We start from the raw sequence: 23776 nt of genomic DNA on the forward strand, positions 1-23776 counted from the left end.
TCTGCAGGTTATCAGCCAATGAGTAGGCCATGATACTTCGTTACGTAACGCACCGCGATGAGGCAGAAATCTCCACCATCTTTACCAAACATGAGTCCGATCCAGATGGAGGAAGCCAAAAGGCCAGTTTCTGAAAACCAGCCTGTGGACAAGAGACAGAAGCCACAAAAGAAATACAAGAAAAAGTACAAGGCTAAGGATGTGGATCCCACCCTGCCCATGGGCGTTCTCCAATTTGAGGTTAAGGAGATTCTTGCTGAAATTGGCCTCACTGAGGAGCATATTTCCAACGATCTTAGAGAGATCTTGAACGACAGCTCGGTCGAGAAAGTATACCACAGAGAAGTGAAGGATGTTGAGATTCTACGATTATCATCCAATGGTGATGGCCTCGCAGTGATTGACCATCCAGTCAGAATCGACGGCAAGCAGATAGTCATGGTTCCCTTTGGATTGCCTGGTGACATTGTCAACATCAGAGTGTTCAAGTCGCATCCGTTGTACGTGGAGTCTGACCTTCTTTCCATAGTGAAGGCAGGTGACAAGAGAGACGATTCCCTCATAAACTGCAAGTACTTTGGCAAGTGTTCTGGCTGCCAGTACCAGAATGTCGACTATGAGACGCAGCTTGAGTTCAAGAGAAACACCATCGCCAACGCATACAGATTCTTTGCCCCAGTGCTCTCCAAAAACAGCCAGCTCCCATCAATTTCCAACACCCAGCTGTCGCCAATACAGTACAACTATAGAACCAAGCTTACACCGCACTTCAATGTGCCAAACAAGAAACCTGAAAACTACTACAGACCCAGCATGGGCTTTGGTGCCAAGGGAAGACCTCAATGGAGAGAGACTGCTGGCGGTGAGGGATCCATTTTGGACATTGAGGAGTGCTCCATCGGCACGCCGATTGTTCTCAAGGGTATGACCAACGAGAGACGTCGCTTTGAAGACGAGTATTTGAAGTATAAGAGAGGCGCCACTGTGCTTCTAAGGGAGAACACCATCATGCCTGATGCAGAAGGCAAGATTGAGGTGGACCAGGGATCAAAGGATACAAACGATGAAATCTCCACGGTGGAGGTGGAAGACAATGGTAAGAAGTTGGTCAAGACATGTGTCGCTGAATCAAGAGCTATTGTCAGGGAATATGTCAACGGCTTCACCTTCGAGTTTAGTGCCGGTGAGTTCTTCCAGAACAACAACTCCATCTTGCCCATTGTGACCAAGTATGTGGAAGACAACCTTCAAATCCCCAACCTGAAGCCTGATGAGCCCAACTACTTGGTGGATGCATACTGTGGTTCTGGTCTTTTCTCAATCACTTGCTCCGGTGGTGTTTCTCGCGTCATTGGTGTCGAGGTCAGCGCTGATAGTGTCAAGTTCGCTAGAAGAAATGCCGAAATCAACAAAGTCCAAAACACTGACTTCATTGTTGGCAAGGCAGAGCAGATTTTCGCCAACATTGACACACCAGCTGAGCGCACATCGGTGATCTTGGACCCACCAAGAAAGGGCTGTGACGATGTTTTCCTCAACCAGCTCAGCACATACCACCCTGCAAAGATCGTCTACATCAGTTGTAATGTTCACTCGCAGGCCAGAGACGTGGAGTGGTTCATCAACAGTACAGAGCACGGCAAGGACTACCATGTGGAGAGCATCAAGGGCTTCGACTTTTTCCCGCAAACCCACCACGTGGAGTCTGTTGCCGTCCTAGCACTTAATTAGCATTTCAATTTAAAGACATACGAAAACGAAAGTAAATTTTGGTGAATTTGATAGCCAGGTGGTGGAAGCAAAATATCTAGGGCTCGAGCCCTAAGGCCTCCATACAGTGCGCGAATGCTTTTTGCCTGCACACAATGCGAGAATCCTCGCAGCGCTGATACCGAAAAAAATTTGAAACCCTCATAGAAATCTTTTCAGCATCATCTAGAATCAGCCAAAATGGAGAACGATAAGGGTCAATTAGTATGTGAAACCACCGAATAGATCGTCGAAGCGAGAGGTTGTGACAGAGTCCAGAGACAGAATATGCCATTTCCCGTGAATCCATGTCAGATTATACCACTTTTCATCCATGAACAAGCCGTCCAAGCTTCCATCCACAAACCACGTCAGGCAAGCATTTCCATGCTTTTTCTTTGACATCCAGGTTTGCTCTGGTTATTCCATGAGGTCCTGATCCATTCAAAGATCAGCATATCCAAATATCCACCAACCTCGATAAATCCAAGAACTCCACCACTCTGTCCACTTCAACGTCTCCCACACCCAAAAAACCTTTACTAACAGCCAGGTCGAATTGTACGTGCCAAGAAAGTGTTCTGCTTCCAACAGAATCATCAAGGCCAAGGACCACGCTTCCGTCCAGATCAACATCGCCAACGTCGATGAGGAGGGCAGAGCCGTTGCTGGTTCCAACACCACCTACGCCTTGTCCGGCTACATCAGAGCCAGAGGTGAGGGTGACGACTCTATCAACAGATTGGCCCAGCAGGACGGTTTGTTGAAGAACGTCTGGTCTTACTCCCGTTAAGCACCCGCCTTTGTATATGTAATGTCATTAATCGAAGAAGAATGTAGGATTGTTGATTTAGGAGTTTTGAATGATTTTGTTCAAAAAGAGTGTTTGAATTTGAATTTGTAAAAGTGTTTCATGCTAGGGACAGCAGTTGCTGAAACTGATAGTGTTCACATTCAGATAGAGTGTCCAACATCAAGTCAGGACTCAAACTCCTCACTTTACTGTCATCTTGAATGTCATCATTTTGATGGAGATCTCTCATGATTTGAAATGTTATCGAGTAAACCTTGAAAATCGAAATCTGCGTATTTGGGTGACTTTTGATGGCTGCAAAATGAGCACTACTAGATAAGCAAGCCAGAATCTGTCAAAGATGCATAATACCATGCCAGGGTACCTACAATTGCCATTATAAACAGCACAAAATATTACGGGAGTTCCGTTTATTTAGGGAAAAAAAAACCATTGTTTGAGTTTTGAAAAGTGAATATGTTTGTATGTAACTACCCTACTGCAAATGCAAACCGTTAGAGACGTACAACATACATAAGTTCCAGCACAATTTCCATTGCTAAAAAGAAAAAACTCCAAAAACCATCCCTCCAAAAAACTCCATAAACCGCTAATTCCACGCCTAACTCTATTTCCCAATCTGGCGACCAGCACCACCAATATAACACAACTCTACCCTGAACGGCACCACCCGTTTATCACCACACGGCTTTTCTCGGACTTACCCCAAACCAAACCAGCCCTTCAAACCTAAAAAATCCAAAACTCACCACACAAAACCCCCTCGTGGCCGGTTACCCAAAAAGTCCGAAGCATTCTCAACTTTTCACCACGGCCATTGTTCGTCAAAGTCCGAGATCCACCGAGCCCCTGATGCCCTAAACCGGCTTGTGAATGGTTTAACAAGATTTTCCAAAGAATTCAAAAACCGAAAATCCCCATATCAGCCGATCCGGCCCGGGCCAGCAGTTCGCTTATTCTGGCACTTCTGCGAGGCAGGTGACTCGCCCCACGCTTAGACAAGCGCCCCTAAGACCCCACGCTTTTTCTGGCCAAACGCCCAAAACAAGCCCAATTGACCGTCCGCCGCCACTCGCTCGGCAAATAGCACTAGTGATCTCGGAAAAGTTCAACACATTTCCCATTTTCTTCCGATCTGTGGAGCACCGGTGAAACTGTCTCATACCACCACCACATACGCATCTGAGGCATTGCCAGCAGGGTCTGGGAGATTCCACTGAAAAATTGACAATTTCGTTGTTAACGTTTTGCGGACAACGCAACACCGCAAAATCAGCCCCAGCCAGACTCGTATATCGCTGCTGTTCGCTAAACTATAGCCCTTTTTGCATCCGCCTACACACAGCAAGCACCCGTCAAACGAAACATAACCAGCACCGGGCCAGCTGGAAACGACGTTCTGCGGGCAGAATCCAACATCTAAGGTGAATTTCCAGGCTGACATTTCAGGCTTTTCGGGCTACCGCATACTCATCTGACTCTGGCATCACCCCACCGGAGAGCATCCAGCCGGCACTGAGAGTGAACGTTCGGTATTAGATTCTTCCAGCAGCGACTTGAAGGATCGAGGAAGACAGAGCTTTTTCAGCATACAAGTTTACTTGAGATAGAGAGTGTTACCGTTATTGGACCAGTCCTATCTATCTACAAGCATTTGCATCCACAGTGGTTGTACCATTGAAGCTCAGCCTAACATCAGGACCACACCGAAGACCACTCCGGACCACACCAAGGACCAAAATCAAGAATCAACATCACAGGCCAATACCAGAGCCCCAACAAAACCCATTAAAAGCCATATTTCAGGTCAACCGATATCTGACAGACTGACGCAGCCTGAACAGCGACTCTGAAAAACTCACCTATATCACCCAAAAGCACGCCTCAACCCCCAACCCCCAAACCCCAAAACCTAAAAATCTTTGTCATGTGGGCCGTCGCTCTGATGATCTTCCTGGAAGGCTACATTCCAGGGGCGCTAGTGCTTGGAGAACGGCTCCGGCAGCAGCGGCTTCATGGCGCCAAAAGAGTGCTTCTCGTAGTGCCGGGGCGCTTTTCGCACCGCCAGCTCCAGCTTCTTGCAGCCTTCTGGGACGAGGTAGTCCCGGTAGAACAGGGCCAGGAAACACAAAATAAAAATTTCAACGACGGCACTTTTTCCGGCTGGCGAAACGGCCACGCCGAGGCCCTCGCCAAAATCGCCCTCTGGCGCTTGCCCTACGAAAAAGTGCTCTTTCTCGACGCCGATACCCTCCCGCGGGCAGATGTGGCCGACCTTTTGGCGGTGGAGTTCGCGCCAGACCAGATCGTCGCGGCCCCAGACGCCGGGTGCCCTGACACCTTCAACCTGGGCGTTTTCGTGCTACGGCCGCTGCGGGAGACCCACGAGGAATTGACCAATGAAATGGCAAAGGTCGCTTTCGGCGCGAGTTTTCTTTACGACGGCGGCGACCAGGCGCTTTTGAACGCTGTGTTCAACCCTGATCCAAGCTGGCCCCAGCTTGCGCACTGGAGCGTTTCGCAGCCAGAGGTGCAGCCCCAGAGACCTCGCAGATGGGTGCAAATTCCGTACTTGTTCAACACGGCGGCGGAGCTCCAGGGCCCTGTTTTGAGTTTTTACGCTCTGGCGGCCGAAAAGCGGTTTCGTCACGATGTCGTGTGTGTGCACTTTGTCGGGCCCCGGAAACCGTGGTATGGAGGCTCGGGAGCGTATAGTGACGAGTGGTGGGCAGCATGGAACGAAGTGGTATCCCGAGGCAGAAGCGTGGAATCCTTTGAAACGGCGTTTTCGTCGCTGGCAGCGAGGGTCTGCAATATGGAGAGTCTTCTTGGGGAGGTCAAAGTGGCTCCCCTTGGCTCAGACCCTGTGTTCGTGGAAATTGAGGAGTCCAACGAGGAAAGTGTGCCTATCGAGTCAGAAATAGCCCCCTCTGTGGCGTTCAAAGACATGTTTGCGGATTTGAATGCAGAGCTCCAGCAGAACAAGCAACAAGCAGTTGAACCTCCTGGAAACTCAGGCTCTGAACTCTGTGATCCAGCCAAGTACATCGAGGCCTTTGGACCTACACCCCAGGAGGCTCTGTGGGACGCCACGAGAGAGGAACCACCACAGGAGCTTCCCAAAAACGAGACATTTGCTGAAGAACTCAAGGCTTATCGGACCCAGTGGTCTGAGAATCACGAGACCCAAGAACCTGCTCCAGTTGAGGAGATTAAAGAGGCTCCCAGGCCAGCTCCAGAAATCATCGAAGAACACGAAAACGCCGTTCCCACGGTCGTGGAGGCCACCAAGGCGCTTCAATTGGAGACTCCAGTTGAACATCTCAGTATCTTCCATAACCAGGTAGCCGAAAGAGTATTTGACCGGTCGGACTACGTCCCCATGCACTCGCTTTTGCAGAAGAAGGAGCCCAAAAAGGAAGTGAAGCCCGAGGAGAAGATTGTTGATACGGAAAGCGAAGCTGAGGAAATTGAGGCTGAAGAGGAGGAGGTTGAGGAGGAACCCATGGAAGTTGAAGAAGAGGAGGTGGTGGAATCCACTGAACCTGTTCGTCGTCTTGCACCAATCTTTCCTTGGGAACTCCGGCCTGCTCATGCTCCCGAACGGAGCTTTGACTGATGTGTTCGCTAAGGGTACGTATTTGAAGAAATTTCGTCATGCTGGATTTGGCAGTGGAGTAGTCTATTGAGGGTTTGTACGACTACTGTGGAGGGGAACCTTCGAAGCCTGGATTAATGGTGGTTTTGGTGGTCCATAATAAGAGCACCACCTTTTTATTTTGAGTAATACCTAGACTGAGTCAAAATCACTGGCTCAATTGATAGTGGCTCTTTTTTTGGTAGCTCTCAAGGCAATACGAACCAGAGCAATGACCAGTCCAACTGAAAGAAGCAATGTTATCAAATAGAAGCCCAGATAAAAGGGTATGGTGTCATTGGAGTCGATCGTACCCCTGTACTGAAGCCATAAGAAGTTAATCAATGGATGTCCCACCACGACGGCCAAATCAGGCAAGAAGTTGGAGCTGTCCACTTTCCTATCCATCTTTGTTGTTTTGGGGAAAACAAAATATAAGATCAAAAATATCACAAATGAGAAGACGCAAGCGATATCGATTCCTAGTTCCGTCGAGAACACATCAACATATCCAATCTTCAGCAAAAAAAACAGGATGACTGGCCACGCTAAAACAAAATAGATCTTCTTTGACTCCAGTCCAGACAGGTACGCAAAGATAAAGAGACCAGAACCCAATAAAGCACACATCCAATAAATGGAAAGGCAGAAGGCAAAGTCTTGCAATGCATGCGATTCATGATACACCAAGAGCTTCAAAGCGACACAGCGAACAACCAAAAGAAGGTATCCCGTAAGCGTGACTGAGCGTAACGTAAAAGAGATACCAGCCAACAATTGTAATAGTCCTGGACCTACAAGTGCATTCCATGCAATGAAAAGGATCTCATGAAACAGAAGGTTGTAGCTCGGAAAGATTACCTTCTGATTTTCAAATTGCACGATAAATAGCGTGTACAGGAGTATCAATGATGTGATGGCTGCATTGATTGTCGGCTGAAAGGAAGAATCTTTAGGCTCTAGGCTTTCTATATCGTTCATCGTTGGATTTAGTAAAAAGATGTGGTCTGTTGAAAGGTCCAGCCGCACTTTTCGGATGACAGATTTCTATGCACGCCGTGCATACATCAAACCATTGATTTATAGTATAAGCGGCATAACGAGGCTTTTAGAGTGCAGCGGCATTTTTTAGATTTTTGTAAGCTGATGTTGGTTTTGATTCGGAGCAGATATTTTATTTGGGTGACAGTTTGTTGCAGGATTGAAGAGCATTTGGGGTTACAGTGTCTGCACAATCATGATCAATCGAAAGTTCGGAGGATTTTCCCTAAGAAGCCAAACTAGGGTGAATCAAAGCCACATTCAAGGTCTTGGTGGGTATAATTTTGATCAATAGTCCATGCTGCTGTCTATATTTCGGCTCACGATTGGGTAATGTAAGGATGAACGTCACTAAGTATCTACCGGTCCATATTAGCAAAGAAAGGAGCATTGGATCCGTCGAAGATGAAAAATGTACTTTCATGAACCTGAAAGTACTTCCCAAAAGGCTTCTTTAATCTTAAGTAAACAAAACTGTGTATACCCAGCGCAATCGGAATACTTCAGAAGCCTTCAATTCTGCATAACTAATTAGAGTCAATCATACATCAAGTGATGCCAGTGGCCGAACAAAAAGAGAACGTAAATTCCATAAAGCTCCTATCACTTTGCTACAAATGACTCACAACGATCCAAAATCCAGGTTTCTGAGTATCAATCAAAATAGGTGGGTCGATCGAGTGGGACAAGTTGGTGAGCAGGGTCGTTTAATGCGAACGAACGGCTGCAAACTTCTGCGACCCATCGATCTTCGATATTAACAAAGATCGACCAAAAAAAAAAGAACACTAAACCTCCAAATTTGTTATTTCTATACACCCCTTTTGCCTCAGGTAAAATTGCCTCCGGGATGAAACACCTATACACCCTGTCGATCCGACTTCGCCTGCTATTCTAGGAAGGTGAGCGGAACCATAAACTGGATACTTGGATTCGGACTTTTTGCGCTGTTTCTTCAAAACCCCATCCAATTGAGTAGATCCTAGGAAAATCCAGCCTATTCACAGACCCCGGTTTTGAATCAAGGGGCCTTTCCAGGTCACGTGACACAATAGCTCATCACCCTGATTTCTCCCTACTCCGGCCTTCGGTGATTGGAATAGATATAGATTTACTCGATTTTTGAAAAGAGGTTTCCTGAAGTTTCGCCAATTTCCCCATAAATTCGGTGTGACCACCTCCATGGCAGGAAGGAGGCAGCAGGGGTTACCCGGCCATGAAAAAACTTTTTCTCACCGCACCACCAAAAAACCATTCAACTCTTCCTACCACCAACTAATCCAACATGTCCAACGAGCTCCAGGAAGTCGACGCTGGCTTGATCGAGTCTAACTACGACAATGTCGTCTACTCTTTCGATGACTTGAACCTTAAGCCCGAGATCGTCAGAGGTATCTTCGGTTACGGTTACGAGTCTCCTTCTGCTATTCAGCAGAGAGCCATCTTGCCTATCACCGAGGGTAGAGATGTCCTTGCCCAGGCCCAGTCTGGTACCGGTAAGACTGCCACTTTCACCATCTCTGCTTTGCAGAACATTGACGTTAACGAGAAGGCCACCCAGGCTTTGATCTTGGCTCCAACCAGAGAGTTGGCTTTGCAGATCCAGAACGTCATCAAGCACATTGGTTTGTACTTGAAGGTTTCCGTGCACGCCTCCATCGGTGGTACCTCCATGGCTGACGACATCGAGGCTTTCAGATCTGGTGTCCAGATTGTCGTTGGTACTCCAGGTAGAGTGTTCGACATGATCGACAGAAGATACTTCAAGACCCACAGAGTCAAGATGTTCATCTTGGATGAGGCCGATGAGATGTTGTCCTCTGGTTTCAAGGAGCAGATCTACAACATCTTCAAGTTGTTGCCAGAGACCACCCAGGTTGTCCTTTTGTCTGCCACCATGCCTCAGGACGTCTTGGAGGTTACCTCTAAGTTCATGAACAACCCTGTCCGTATCTTGGTCAAGAAGGACGAGTTGACTTTGGAGGGTATCAAGCAGTACTACATCAACGTTGAGGAGGAGGAGTACAAGTTCGACTGTTTGTGTGACTTGTACGACTCTATCTCTGTCACCCAGGCTGTTATCTTCTGTAACACCAGATCCAAGGTCGAGTCCTTGATGGCCAAGTTGAAGGAGAACAACTTCACTGTTTCCGCCATCCACGCCGACTTGCCTCAGGGTGAGAGAGACACCATCATGAACGAGTTCAGATCTGGTTCTTCCAGAATCTTGATCTCCACCGACTTGTTGGCCAGAGGTATCGATGTCCAGCAGGTCTCCTTGGTCATTAACTACGACTTGCCAGCCAACAAGGAGAACTACATCCACAGAATTGGTAGAGGTGGTCGTTTCGGTAGAAAGGGTGTTGCCATCAACTTCGTCACCTCCCAGGACGTTGGTATGATGAGAGAGATTGAGAAGTTCTACTCTACCCAGATTGACGAGATGCCTGCTGACATTGGCTCTTTGTTCAGTTAAGCGGTATGTACCATACAGCGTATAGCGTGTTTACGTTTCTAATCATTGCTACAATTGAAAAATATGTTTGATAATGTGTAGATCACCGTAGGTCCCAACGGAAGCGAAATGGACGTGTGATCATTCAGGCCCTGAAGAAAGAGATGGGTTTATGATCGTTCCGTTTAGATTGAGAAAACTCATTAACGTATTTCTTTGACTCAAATTGAAAGGCATTCTTATTCGACTCCTTGATAGTTGAAGAACGGTCTGTCACTGGAAAGGAAATCTGTCACTGGAAAGGGAATCTGTTACTGGAAAGAAAATATTCGAAACGGAGAATTGTTTCTTGGGATATGAATGTCTTAGATGTTTCTATGCTGAAGCATCAACAGAATATAGCAGCAAGTATATTAGAGACTGTTTGGATTAATAGCGATTGAAATATGCAATTTTCAGTTTAGAGAGGAAATTTCAAGCAGATATATACTGGTAATTGTGGTGAAGAGTGACACTTATTCCAAACATGACACAAAAGAAAGAAAGAAAAAAAAAAAAAGATCACCGATTAGGAAACCTTATGATACCTGTGGCTTCCCTCGATGTGGCTTACGCATTACCATGGCTACGGTCACACTGTGGTTAATAGTCTTGCGGTGATGATCAAGTAAATCACTAATTTTCTGTTGCATCATTAATAAAGCAAAAAAGGTAATATCCGTGGACACTGACGAAATCATACTCATGCAGAAAGAGTAAAACCACCAATTCACGGGAAAATAGCGTCCCCACGGGTTGCTAAGAACCTAAATTATAGTTACAATCACAATAAGTTTAACAATTCAGCTCATAAAAATTTAAAGAAAGCTTGTAATCCAGACGTTCCACATTTCAGAACACTCGTGAACTCAGAAAGATGCCGTTCAGTACCTTGAAAGGACCCTGGAAATATTAATCCCCTTTGCATCTACGAACCCATTACCGTATAATGTATTGACCCAATTAGCTAAAATAAATGCGAGAAATGAATAAATATGCTCTAGACATAGTCGGGAATCTCTAAATGAATAAATGGAGTATTCGTGCCCACAGCAGGGTAGTATAGGCTGTTCTCAATGTCATCCTCTTGTGTAGCAATGTTAACATATGTTCTCTCACTCACCAACTCGGTGTCACCGTAGGAGCCAAAACCAGCTTGGACCAATCCTCTTCTGACCCAAGGCGAGTTGATACCGCTAAAGTGAAACTCCACTTCCCTATCGGCGTAGTTGTTAAGCGCCTTACGGATATCCACAAGCGCCTGAATGGCTGTAGCGTCAATCGATGGAACGCAGGAAAAGTCAAAGTGGATGATTCTCAAGACTGGTCTGGTGTCGTCCTCAAGGTTGGTTTCGATCTTGCTGCCAAACTTCTCTTTCCAGAATGGCAATCTCCATCTCAATGGACCAGGATCGTTCCATGGTCTGTCACCAGGGTTGGCGTAGAGTCTAGGGTTACCTCTTCTGGTGACTCTCTTGGCCTCATCAGCAACACGATCAACCTGTTCAGATGCATTAGGGTAAGCAAATGCCTCAACAGGACGGAAGACAATGACACCTGGAGGAGGAGGAACAACTTGAACGTCCTTGTTGGTGTTGTACTGGCTCAATGGGACCCATCTGGTGTGGAACTTGATGTTAGGGTTCTGGGTAGTGAGTTCACCGGCAGTAGGAACTGTCTTTTCACCAACATCAGCCTTGAACTTCTTGACACCAGTGGATTGGTAGGAGGTGTTGGACAAGACATTCTGGATCTCGACGTCAGAGTCAGTAGAAGAAATGGAGGAGGTCTCCTTGAAGTTGATGGTTGGGTTCACCACCTCGGCCACCTTGATCTTACCCAAGAACTGGCCCTGAGGCTTGGTCACTCTGAATAAAAGAATAGCAGCAGAAGCAGCAATGGCAAAGTAGATACCGTTCTCGATGGATGAGAAAACAGTGATGATCACAGCAATAAGGAACAAACCACAGTCCAATGGAGCAATCTTCCAGAGGTTCCAGGTGGCTCTCCAGTGAGAAATCAAATCGGAGACAGCGTGGATAATGACAGCAGAAAGCGTGGCCTTAGGAATATAGAAGAAAGCGTCGGTCAAACAGTACAATGCAAGAAGAACCACACCACCAGTGAAAATACCCGCAAGAGGAGTTCTGACACCACACTTGGCCTTCAAGGCGGATCTGGAGAAAGAACCAGTGGCTGGGTAGGCGTTGAAGAAGGTACCAATCAAGTTGTTCACACCAATGGCAATAAGTTCCTGGTCAGGAATGATCTTGTAGTCGTTGATTCTGCCGAAAGACTTGGAGATGGCAATGTGCTCCAAAAGAAGAATAATGGTCGAAACAGGGATTTCAGAAGCCATGTCGTTGATGATTCCATCGGGAACAGTCATCACACCCACATGTCTAAGACCAGAAGGCACCACACCAATGGTCTTGATAGTACCCTTGAATTGTTTCTTGGTACCGTCAAAACGGGTGAGTTCTGGGTGAACAACACCCCAGGAAATGGCAGTAGCCACGATAAGAACAATGGCATTTCTCAACTGCTGGGTGTAGAAAAACCACTGCTTGTGACGAGGCCAGCGCTTCATACCGTATTCAGTAAGAAATTTCCAGGTGTACAAAATAAACAAGGGCACAAGACCAAAAGCAGCGTTCACGTTGGAGTCTGGAAGGTGTTTGAGTGTGTTGATCACCACATTGCACGAACTCTCTCTGGTGTTAACTGCCGAGCCGTAACCCATCAAAGCAGGCACCTGGCCCACGATAATGTTGAAGGCAGAACCGGACATGAAGCCCATGACAGCAGGAAGCGAGATGAACTCAAGAATGAAACCAATACGAATAATACCAATACCAGCAGCGATACCACCACAAATCAACGACAAGAAAGTGGCAATCTCGGGAGCACTGTACTTGTCACCAACGTGATCCTGAACCTTGGCAATAACCTTACCAACTTGCAAAGACATCACAGCAACAGGACCAATAGACACATCCTTGGAAGTAGCGAAAAACGAGTAGATAAAAACACCGACGAACGAAGAGTACAAACCGTACTCAGCAGGAAGACCAGCCAACTGAGCATACGACATACTCTGGGGCACCAACACCACACCGACGGTGATACCGGCAACAAGGTCTCCATACAACCACTTACCGTTGTAATGGAGAATCCACAGGGCAATAGGGAAAAGCGATCTGAAGTAGTGCTTCACCTTTTGGCCGGGATGCAGCACAAGATCCTTACCGTAGTCGACAACATTGGGGTCCTTTTCAAAGTATTCAGGCACCACAACGCTGCTGTCGTATGGGTCTTGGATAGGCTGGTGTTCTCTCTGGAATTCATGACTCTGAACCCTCAGGGCTCTTGAAGAGTCGTATCTCTGCACCTCTGGGACGTTGGAAACAGCATCCTCCATAGAGAATCTGTCTTGAAGCGTCATGGCAGGGGAAGAATGGGATCTTGAAGTCTTGGAAAATGGCTGCGAAAAAGGTCCAAGAAACGGCTATTATATATAATGCAAAGATTTTTCACGGCAAAGAAGAAAAATATGCTGGGCGGACAATCGGCCTAATCTAATTAAACCTAATGCAGATGCGGGAACAAAAGACGTCGTGCCTTCAGGCGTGTGCTTGGTGTGGTTGTGGCAACATTTTTATATATATGGGTATTAGCATCCACAGTTTGGTGATGTCACGTGTTCTCGGTTTTCCGTCGCCCCTACTACGTAATGTTGCTGGGTGACTCGCTGCAACGGCTATATCGACCCCGCTGATTCTGAAAATATTATTACTTTTAAGAAAAACTGACTTCCTGGGCATCAATCCCCTCTACACCTAGCACTGCCATAGTAAGCAATTGCTGCGAATTATCTCATCTGGTCACGTGCATTGTTGCAATGCAAGTGCCATCTGCAGCGGAAAAAAAGAAGATTACCAAAAGCGCATTTCAGGCATTTCTTTTGCAACTTCGATTCCAGATACATTCAGCGTATTCATGTAGGTGCACTTAAACAATTGTGCAAAAGGACCACAGCTGCTTCGAATCGACGCAGGGCGAGATATCTAGGGAAAAATTAGGCGACCACTACGGCTGAAATGTGGACGCCTGTCTGTTGATGTCACTGGATGTTCTAAGCACATTTTTTCTAATCAATGTGCGTGCGATCGGTCAGCTTATCACGTCAGGCCTCCACAATTAAAAAATTACATGGGGGTAGAGAGGGGGGTTAATCAGCCCTTCCTTACCCGGGGAAAGTGCTCGTTTGCTCTTCATGTGCATTCGTCTCTATTCGACGCCACCTCCTTAGTTGGAAGCTTCAAGGTCGTCCACCAATTTTCTGTACTCTTGCTGCTTGTAGCACTGATCCAAGAACACCTTGTACTTGCATGCCAACAAGCGACGGTCAGGTTGGTCCTCCTTGTGAGGCATCACAACCTTACCTGGTCCAGTAAGCTTCTCCATTGTCTGCCACAAGCGGTCGCCTGGGTTGGTTGACTTGGCAGGGGTACTTCCCTTCTTTTTGGCGTCAGACAAGCTTGTCAAAGGTCTGAACTCGCTCTTGGCCTTAGCTGCCAAGCCCTTGGACACCTTCTGCGAGGTGTTCTGCTTCGAACCGAAAGACAAGGTCTGCTCGTCCTCAGAGTCACTGCCCGAGAGCGAGGCGGCACGGCCAGACTTGGGCGACTTGGGTGGGGCGCCCTGGTTGAAGTAATCTTGTGGTTCCTCGCCCACGGTGCTCATCTGCATTGGGTGGCCACCGTAACCAATCAGGCCCAAGTTAGTATGAGACGCAGTTGCGGAGGGGGCGGTGTAAGGAGAGCCTAATGGCGAGCCGCCATCCTTGTTCTGGATGTTCTTCAAGTCGGTCTGCGACTTGGCCAAGGAGCTTCTTCTAGCACGGCCACCGCCCTGAATGTGCTCCTCAACAGCCTCCTGAGCAGCGACAGCTCCCAACAAGGCGGATCCAAAGACAACAGCAGCGTCAATGTATCTTGGAATAATGATTGGCAAGCCTGTACAGTCAGCGAGCAATCTCATCAACAAACCGTTACGGCATTGACCGCCACTCATGTAGACGCACTTAATTTGGTGTCCGCCCTTCTCCATCTCTTCGATAATTTGTCTAGTCTGCTGAGCAATGAACTCACAGGCACCGAAGTACTGAATGGCCAAATCCTTGACAGAAGAGTCCATTGACTGTCCAATGATACTGGCACGCATGTTAGGATCAGCAATTGGCGATCTGTTACCGTGGAAATCACCATAGAAGAAGACGTGCTTGGCCAAAGCCACCACGGAACGAGACTTGGTCTCCTCAACCATGTTCTCCAACACCAAGTTCAAGTAGTCAAACTTGGACAAGTTAGAGGCGTCGGCCAAGTGAACCAATTCACCGTGAGCTGGGTGGGTCGACAAGACGTGAGCCAAAAGAGCACCAGTACAAGACTGGCCACCTTCAGCAAGCCAGTACCCTGGAGCCATAACGTCTCTGTATGGACCCCACACACCTTTAACGAAGCAAGGCTCCTTGGTCATGGAGACATGACATGTGGAAGTACCAGCAACAGCAGCGATACGGCCACAGGCGGTGTCCATAGAGCCGTTGGAGTCCTGAGACAATTCAGGATGAGATGGGAGGTCAACCTTACCGGCAACTGTACCAACCCAGCCGGCGTAGGCGTCAATGACACCACTTCCTACGATGGTCTCGGTGGTCAAGCCCAATTCCTCGGCGGACTTGGCAGTAAGCTTACCGACAAGGTCACCGGCACTCAAGAAAGTACCATTCTTACCGGGAACACCTCCCAACTTTTGGAAGTCATTTGCAGCCAATTCTGGCAACTGAACACCCTCCAAAAACTCCTTAGACCAACCAGTCTCGGAGCCATCCACGCCAATTGGCACGAAACCCTGCTTACACACGGTAGAGTTGTATGAACGAGCCTCAGAGCCGGTTGCCTTGTGGGTCAAGTAATCAGCCAAATCGTAGAACTTCAAGTCGTCCAAACCGTTTGGTCTGTTGTGCTTCAACCACTTGATCTTTGGCAACTCCATCTCGATGGACATTTGACCGCCCACGTACTTGAGAGCCTTATCGCCGGTGGCATTGATTTCATTGGTCTCATCGGGAGCACGGTGGTCCATCCACAAGATGATGTTGGTCTTGTCATCGGTGAAATCGGGACCGACAGCAACTGGGGTATCCTTGGACTCGGAAACAGCCACAAGGGAACAAGTGGCGTCGAAACCAATTCCGAAGACTTCGGAGCCATCGACACCAGAGTCACGAAGGACGCTCTTCACACAGAAACAAATAGCGTTCCAGATTTCCGTGGAGTTTTGAGTAATGTGGTTTCTCTTCAATTCGTGACGAGTGATAGCTCTCTCACAGAGACCCAAAATCAAACCGTTGGTATCGATGATACATGCTCTGGCAGAACCAGTACCCACATCTACACCCACGAAGTAAACATCGGGCTGAGGCTGGTTGTTCAACTGGTGAGTGTTGAAGAAAGAAGACTTTCTTGAGGACAAGCTGGTGTGTGACTTGTTGTAAACCATACTTGAATAATTGGAATAGATAAAAGTGGAGTTGAATGGAACGTAATGCCCCTTTATAAGGTTGCTGGCACATTGTGCAGTCCATGGTAGGTGGAAAGTCCAGGTGGGGCGAATGATCCGATACCAACGCGGGGCCGAAAAAATTCCCGTTTTGGCAACTTCCACCGAATTACGTGGAAACTCCAAAGCAATAGATGACCTGCCGACGCAACCTTAGCTGGAGCTTCCTCAAAAGGGTCCCGACCGAGCCGCGCCATGACGTACTAAGCAAGTCCTAATATGCGGAGAGATCAGGTGAGAGGTGTCGTGTGATAAATCACGCGCGTCACGTGCGCGATCACGTTACTTCAGCTGGTACTTCAGCACCGCATCCACCAAAAAATCAAACTGCTCGGTGTTTTCCACAGCAGCTCTAACGTGGGACGCGGCTATACGACGAACACCCGACGCCTTGGCTTCACTGATGGCAGCCTCCACCAAGTTGGCCATGAAAATCTCCAATGCACGACCCACGACAATCGGCGTGGCCTGAGCAACTTTGCCTATCTCTTCGTCAGACTGCATGATTTTCTTTATTCTGGCAGCAGGAAAGTGTGTTTTGATTTTGTCAAACGAGGCCAATATCGTGTCCTCTGGGATTTTGCCATCTTCCGTCTTGGGAACAACGGGCGCCTGCTCCTCCTTCTCGTCGGGAGGATTGATCAACGAACTAATGTCAGCCATTTAATGTGTTTTTGGGTAAGTTAGAAAAAGGACTTTCTCTGCATAGAAGGAGGGTAAATCTGGCGGAATGGAGCGTACTTAAATACCCGCGCTGGCGACCGATGCCACTGCCCTCTGCGCAGGACCCCTTCCAGCCCCTGTCTTTTCTTCGTCTACCCACATCTCTGTCCTCTGCCTTTTTTTCAAAAACTATTTCAAATTTTTTAAAAAGTGCGAGATCGCCTTTACTTATATTCTTTTCCTTTTATTTCTTTTTCGCTTACGTGGGGTGTTTACACCATCGGCTGCGGCTCACCTTCCTCCAAGCAGGCCTTGTTGTGATGAGCTCCCCTCTATCTAAGCCGTTCACTGGCCATTTCCGATACTGCTTTTATGTTGCTACTTTTCTTTTAATGATGTTTGTTGAGAGACGGTGAGTTCTTTTCTTGCTTTTCCTGTTTTGTTATGTGCCTTATAAGGCGATTTCTTGAGATTCCATATTCTTCAACTTGCGATGCCTCGGGGATACTGGGTCCATTTCGCAGCCAATGTGTGGTTGTCAACACAAAATAAGCACTCATACATCGAGAAGAAAAATGACGTTTTTTCGGGATAGAAGGATTGTTCGGTCAAGTTTGAAGAAAAGCGATTCTTTCAAAATTGCAGGCCGATGATACCGTAGAGCGGTTAAGGACTAGTGTAAAACAGGTACGTGAATGCCGTAACTCATCTCTAATTCATGATTCAAAAAGCATAGCCAAGTAGCTCCACAACTGGGGCCAAGACAATTGCCCCTTAAATTCAACCCACCTCGCCTACATCTCAATACCTCATAATTCGTTACTCTATAATCATCCTTTCATTATTCCCTAGTCCTGCTAGGGCTCCAACGGCGATACACCATTTCACTGATTTTGTAAAGCTGCAAAAGATCCATGACCTTCTGTCTTGGAGCCTTCTTCGACTCCCAGACCTCGCTTACCTGCTCCAAAGTGGGCATTTCCACATAGGCAAAAATAAGTGTCTTTTTCACACCTCCAATAACCCTCGCCACAGCCATTGTGTCCTCCCACAGCCTTGTTTCATCTGCTGCCAGAATGAGAATTCCAAACTCAGCATGATGGAATGGAGGGCCTCTTTTGTAGAGAAGATACTCACATCCAAACTTGATGCCACTGCGTACACACCAGCCTAGGCTTCGGTAGTGGTGGTAGACGACATATCTTTGTAGAAAGGACAGAAGACGATGAATAAACAGCGCCTGACTATGGTCAAGGTCAGCTATGCTTTGAAGAAGCTCAATGTCGTTGAAAACAGACTTCTCAGTCAGTACCTCACCAGCCTCCAATGCAAACGCCAAAAAGAAAGCTTCAACGGGGTCAAGCTGCAGAAACTCCAAATCAGCTAAGTCCTCCGATCCAGCAGCTTCTTCATTATCCTTAAACGTCAATGCCTCTGTATTCACCTCTTCCATCTTCACCTTCAACTCCTCCATTTTCTGCAATTCCTCCGTGGAAAGCTCTCGTTTCCGCTGCTCTGCCTCGAGTCTCTGGAACTGTGCCCTCAGCTCCTTGAACTCTCTTCTCTTACGTCTCCTTTCGCTTGTCACAGCCTCACTGGACTTGAGCTGACCCAGAACCCTAGCACCAAAGGTAGGTTCCAGTCGAGAAAGAGTTCCTTTACCGAAAAAGCCATTGTTCCACGCCCGGCGCATATCGCCTTCGTTTCGAAGAGCAAAAAGCCCTGGATCCTCGGAAGAGATCCTCATCTTAGGTGCTCGAGGAGGTGAGGTGAAGTACAAAGTGGCTATACGAAACCAGAGCCAGAGCCACGAGATACCGTTGGTCACATTGACCAATGGGAGCTCGCCGCGTGTATCTACGGAAAGCTCCACAGGGAGCGGGTTACGGTGGATTTGGTTGAGTTCCTTGCGGTTTCTCTTCATCTAATGTTAGTGATGTTGTTTTTTGGAAAAAACGCCTCAGATACCGTAGTAGTCTATTTGTGGCTCACAGCGTGACCTTCGAGCAACACGATGTTGTTTTGTCATCTTCGGCGGAAATAGGTAACATACTTCAAGCTAGTGTAGTAGTCATGATGAGTGAACTTTTTTTTTCTGGTGAGCCTTATACCTCTGTGCGGGTAACACTGAGAAGAGGCTAGGGTAGGATACAGGGTAGACGGTGAATATGTGGAACGTATTTTAGTAGGACAATTTTTTGCATTTACGTTGTTTCGGTATTTTTCAAAGAATTGCTATGAGATTTGCTTTTGAAGGTTTTTAGTTCTGTGAATGAGCCAGGGCAGTATATACTCAATACTGCGAAAGACAGTGGTCCAGTAGACTCTCTATGAAATGGCTTGATCATTTAAATTTGATATGATCCAGTTTCTTCAGAAGTACAGTATCCACTGTATTAACGAATCTGGTCCTATTGTATGGCGAATAAATCAACAAGCTTCCATCAATTCAAAGTCCTTTTCACCCCAATTGTTGTTGCAAGATATTCCTCGTACAGTGGTGGCATTGTGGATTCGGTTATTTCGTCGTAGTCACACTCAACAAGAAGTTCTCTCGTCATAACGATAGTACGCTGTGGAGAAACAAAAGCGCCTTCTTTTAATTCAATTATCATGACATTGTGCCTCTGAACAGCGGTAGTCACGACGGTAGGATTCAAGTTCGGAATAGCTATTCGACTCAAGTCCTTTGAGAGCGGTTTTTGATCGAATAAATCAGTCAAACTTCTCCACTTAACCTTAAGGTATCGCACTTCAAGCAAATCATGTGTCTTTAACTCAGTGTACCATTGCTGTCGTTTCACCCTGTGTGTTACCTCCACTATCTTTATTGAGACCCTTCTGATCATCAACAGCGGTTGTGAAATGTCATTAAAGTTGAATAACCCTACATCCCTCAACGAATCCCCGGGCTTTACTTTGTACTCTGTGATCCATGATATCTCGGGCCGTGATGCACCCGTATTTTTGAAATAGTCGTAGGGCGGAAGGAGTCCTGGCCCAGTAATAGGAATTGTCAAATCACGGGAGTGAATGGCATACTTTTTTCCGCTGTAGACAATTGCATCGGAGTAATCAATAGGTGTCGATTTCTTGACGTATGTGCCCTCTTCAAGACATTCAGGTCCGATTAGGGATGAAGCAATTGTTACAACTGCAAAAACGCCTCTTGTGCTTGCTGTTGCAGACGTACGGGAAACTTGTCCATCTCTGTCAATTGATCTCACCTTCCTGTCTACCAAATTTTGAAACGCTTGTGCATCATGTGTAGAGAGTGGAAGTTTTTGAAGAAACAGAAATCCCGTTACACACTTAAAGTCGAGCTCTTCACTCTTTACTACTGGTACCACGATATTAGTGGCAACAGTGAAGGTCGAGGTGCACTTGTTTGGACACTCGAACGTAACCTTGAACTTAAGAGCATAGCTCCTTTTACAGTTGTTGGAAACAAAAGTCGGCCCAAGATTTGGAAGACTGCAATCGATGTTGGCAAGGATGCCGAAGACTGGGCAATCATACCCAGCATATCGCCGTGTAGAAAAATATCTCCATGTCCCGTAATTCACTTTGAAATATTGCCATTCTCTCATTTCTGTTTGTAGCCCAAAACCCTCTTTAAGTGGCACCCTACAGCTCGTATGCTCAACGATTGAAACTTGAAGCAGCTTGAGATTAATATCCAGCAAACATCGGCACCACGATGGCGGGAACTGAGTAAACGAGAGGACAAATCGTTGACTCAACTTTTCATAAGGCCTTACCATAACACAATCATTACCCAACTGATAATTGCCAAGACTCTTATATGATAATTGTAGGCTGCCTTGAATGTTTGAAGCGCCAGGTTGACGGCGTAATTCCTTTGTATGTATCGTGTCCACCATACGCATTTGATAAGGGAAGGAGTCGTTAACTGTCATGCTGGGAGAAATATACACCTCCTCATTCCCGTTACTGTAGTAAACTCTTGACTGGTGTACTTCGTGAGGCCATGTTTCTGGCCCTTCGTAATGACAAAAGTAAATCCTACCGTTATGGGCCTTGGAGTTAGGGCCGGAACCCATGACGTCGATTCCTTCCCGAATTCTAACTTGCTCTAGGTAAGACTCGTTTTTCTTGCTACCTTCAAAAGTGGTGACATTTTCCAATCGAAGAGATGTCAAGTTCCACGTATCTGAATTTATCTTGATAGAGGTGGTGTCGTGTGAAACGTATCTTGAGTCAGAAATCGACTTGTTGATGAGCTGATCAACGTAATCTTGATCTTTGTTCTTTTCAATGAAGTGAAGAATTTGAGTCGACATTAGTTTTTCGTCGTGAGCCAATTTATGATGGTGTGAAAGGTGAGTATATAGATGAAGCTTACCAGGGTTTGATTATGTTTTGGCATTTGAAATATTGTTGAATAGGCATTTCCCTGCGTGACCTATCCGCTTGTGCTTGGGCGAATTTGAGTAATGGTGCTACACTTTCCACGAATACTTTACCTTATGCTTCATCGATCGGCACTGAATAATTCGGAACTTCACTGGAAAGAGTTCGTGATAAGGTAGAGAAAGAGCGGATTTGGTCAACTCATCATCAAAGTCCACAAGAGCCTAATTGGACAGAATCGAACAATGTAGATAAGGGAAGTCGGCAAAATGGATCCGTAACTTCGGGATAAGGATTGGCTCTAAGGGTTGGACGGTTTAGTTTGCGTCGCGGCAGCGGCAGTGGCTGGGGCTGAGGAGTCCTTCTTCGGAGGGAAGCTTTGGGACTGATCAGAGAGAAATAGCTCAACTTCCTCTGAAGGAAGGCCAGAAAGGTGCAGATAGAGGTGAAACATCGCTACCTGGCCGTGCAAAAGCTGTAAAAGGGGCTTACTTCAAAAAAGAGAAAGAAGAAAGGTCCGAATTGCAAAAAAACTGCCGGCCCCAGGAATCGAACCTGGGTCTGTTCGGCCACAACGAACTGTACTGACCACTATACTAGACCGGCTATCTTAGGAAGTGATGCATACGGCTTTTATATATTCTTATATCTGAAGGTAAAGCTACAGTTCTGAAATCTGCATCAGTAACTTTAAAGGCTCAATTATACTTGGTGTAAGTATCAGCTCCGCACGTTGCGTATTCGCGGAGTTACAGGATTTTGAAGTTCACATTCCTGCATACACCACCAAATGGCTGCAAAATCTACCCTTCATTCTATCATAATCCATTCCTTACAAAACTACTTAAAGCTCTCCTGCTGCACGCAAATCATCCTCAATCTCCTTCACGGCCTGAATCAACATTTCAGCAATGTAGTTTGCATCCTTCTCGGTGATGATGTAAGAAGGTGCCACAGTGATATGGTCGCCTTGACCGTTTCCAGCGGTTCCTCCAAGTCCCATACTGGTCATTCCATTGGCAAAAAGCTTAGCGGTGGTTTTGACGCCCACGGTCAATTTAGCGGGGAATGGCTCCTTCGTTTTCTTATTCTTCACAAGCTCAAGCGACCAAAAACCTCCAAGTCCACGAACATCACCAACAATCTCAGTAGTCTCAGCCAACTCCTTGAGTTTTTCACCCATCTTGTTGCCGTTTTCAAAAACATTCTTTCTCAAGCCCAACCTGTCAATTTTCTTCTGCACAGCCAAGGCAACACGGCAATTGAAAGCGTGCTGGTGGTAGGTCTGACCACCAGGAATGTAGTTGGATCCCTCCACAAAAGCCTGTCTCACCTTTGGAGAAACCAAAAGACCAGCCACACTCACATATCCACTTCCCAAGGTCTTCCCAATCAGCTGAAGGTCTGGACCGTCGAAATCTGGCCACGATTCCCAGCAGTTGAGTCCTCCAGTAGCAGAAGCACGACCTGTTCCACACATCACCTCGTCAAGCCAGAAAAGAATATCGTATTTGTCGCAGATCTTGCGGACTCCCTGGAGGTAGCCTGGAATGGAAGGAGAGGTTCCGTAAGTGGATCCAGTGAGCGTTTCACACATGAAAGCTCCGACTTTTTGTGGTCCAACCTCCACGATCTTATCCTCGAGCTCTTTCAAAAGACGCTCACAGTACATGTCCAAGGTCTCACCTTCCTTCAACTCCCTGTAAGGGTACACACACGAGACCTTGGGCACTTGCTCGGCAGGCAAGGTTATGGCTCTAAAGCTGTCCTTTCTGTTTGACTCACTGAGTGAAAGAGCACCAATGGTGAATCCATGGTAGGACTGCTTTCTGGAAATAAAAACGGTCTTCTCTGGCTGGCCACGCTCGAGCCAGTACTGTCTCACGGTCTTCATGCCGTTTTCGTTGGACTCGGATCCAGAACAAGTGAAAAGTGCCGCTGCAAATGCTCCCTTGGGTGACTTGTCGATGTAGAACTTGGCCAACTCTTCAGCCCAGTAGTTGGTCATGTAACCCAAGTAAGAGTAGGAGCATTCTTTAGCAGCCTTGGCCATTTCCTCCTCGATCTCCTCATCACCAAAACCCAAAGCTGCCACTGCAGCACCACCCATAGCATCAAACACCTCCCTGCGTTTATGAGTAGCAGGGTCCTCCACAGTGAGGATGTTGCCTTTGCCTCCCACCACCATGGGGGAGTGCTCGCTGACTTTCGAAGAGAAGAGATAAGAAGAAGCTGTCATTAAAGAAGAAAAAAAGAAGTGGGAACCGATCCCGTATTTATACTTTATGGCCCCTCCACAAATGGCTGCAAAATACGTCCCAACACAGAAATAAGCGCGCCACGGAAACGGCCTCCATATCCACCAGTCCTCTATGGA

The 23776-nt window shown here is 47.0% G+C and overlaps 8 protein-coding genes and 1 non-coding gene across 9 annotated transcripts; 3 read left to right on the top strand and 6 right to left on the bottom strand.

Annotated features, from left to right (window-relative positions):
* Positions 1-90: 90 nt before the first annotated feature.
* Positions 91-2542, top strand: C7M61_002140 (40S ribosomal protein S21; the record flags this gene model as incomplete). The annotated part of the gene is made up of 2 exons (XM_024857524.1): positions 91-1713; positions 2303-2542. 2 exons carry the CDS (start codon positions 91-93, stop codon positions 2540-2542), a joined length of 1863 nt encoding a protein of 620 aa, XP_024714023.1.
* Positions 2543-4490: 1948 nt separating this feature from the next.
* On the top strand, positions 4491-6182 carry C7M61_002141 (glycogenin glucosyltransferase; the record flags this gene model as incomplete). The annotated part of the gene is made up of 1 exon (XM_024857525.1): positions 4491-6182. The coding sequence occupies one exon, from the start codon at positions 4491-4493 to the stop codon at positions 6180-6182; it is 1692 nt and encodes a 563-aa protein (XP_024714024.1).
* A 2344-nt stretch (positions 6183-8526) lies between these two features.
* On the top strand, positions 8527-9717 carry TIF (translation initiation factor eIF4A; the record flags this gene model as incomplete). Its single annotated transcript, XM_024857526.1, has 1 exon — positions 8527-9717. One exon carries the CDS (start codon positions 8527-8529, stop codon positions 9715-9717), a length of 1191 nt encoding a protein of 396 aa, XP_024714025.1.
* Positions 9718-10735: 1018 nt separating this feature from the next.
* SUL2 (sulfate permease) lies at positions 10736-13180 on the bottom strand (the record flags this gene model as incomplete). The annotated part of the gene is made up of 1 exon (XM_024857527.1): positions 10736-13180. The coding sequence occupies one exon, from the start codon at positions 13178-13180 to the stop codon at positions 10736-10738; it is 2445 nt and encodes an 814-aa protein (XP_024714026.1).
* An 863-nt stretch (positions 13181-14043) lies between these two features.
* On the bottom strand, positions 14044-16302 carry C7M61_002144 (putative phosphotransferase; the record flags this gene model as incomplete). Its single annotated transcript, XM_024857528.1, has 1 exon — positions 14044-16302. The coding sequence occupies one exon, from the start codon at positions 16300-16302 to the stop codon at positions 14044-14046; it is 2259 nt and encodes a 752-aa protein (XP_024714027.1).
* Positions 16303-16644: 342 nt separating this feature from the next.
* On the bottom strand, positions 16645-17025 carry HFL2 (negative cofactor 2 transcription regulator complex subunit; the record flags this gene model as incomplete). The annotated part of the gene is made up of 1 exon (XM_024857529.1): positions 16645-17025. The coding sequence occupies one exon, from the start codon at positions 17023-17025 to the stop codon at positions 16645-16647; it is 381 nt and encodes a 126-aa protein (XP_024714028.1).
* An 841-nt stretch (positions 17026-17866) lies between these two features.
* On the bottom strand, positions 17867-21329 carry SEN2 (tRNA splicing endonuclease subunit; the record flags this gene model as incomplete). Its single annotated transcript, XM_024857530.1, has 2 exons — positions 17867-18949; positions 21117-21329. The coding sequence occupies 2 exons, from the start codon at positions 21327-21329 to the stop codon at positions 17867-17869; spliced, it is 1296 nt and encodes a 431-aa protein (XP_024714029.1).
* A 604-nt stretch (positions 21330-21933) lies between these two features.
* On the bottom strand, positions 21934-22005 carry C7M61_002147. Its single transcript has one exon. It is a non-coding gene; the product is annotated as a tRNA-His (tRNA).
* Positions 22006-22243: 238 nt separating this feature from the next.
* BIO32 (Bio32p) lies at positions 22244-23587 on the bottom strand (the record flags this gene model as incomplete). The annotated part of the gene is made up of 1 exon (XM_024857531.1): positions 22244-23587. The coding sequence occupies one exon, from the start codon at positions 23585-23587 to the stop codon at positions 22244-22246; it is 1344 nt and encodes a 447-aa protein (XP_024714030.1).
* Between the last annotated feature and the right edge of the window lie 189 nt (positions 23588-23776).

The sequence above is a fragment of the Candidozyma pseudohaemuli genome (assembly GCF_003013735.1).
Source record: "Candidozyma pseudohaemuli strain B12108 chromosome Unknown scaffold00004, whole genome shotgun sequence".
NCBI classification, from domain to species: Eukaryota; Fungi; Ascomycota; class Pichiomycetes; order Serinales; family Metschnikowiaceae; genus Candidozyma; species Candidozyma pseudohaemuli.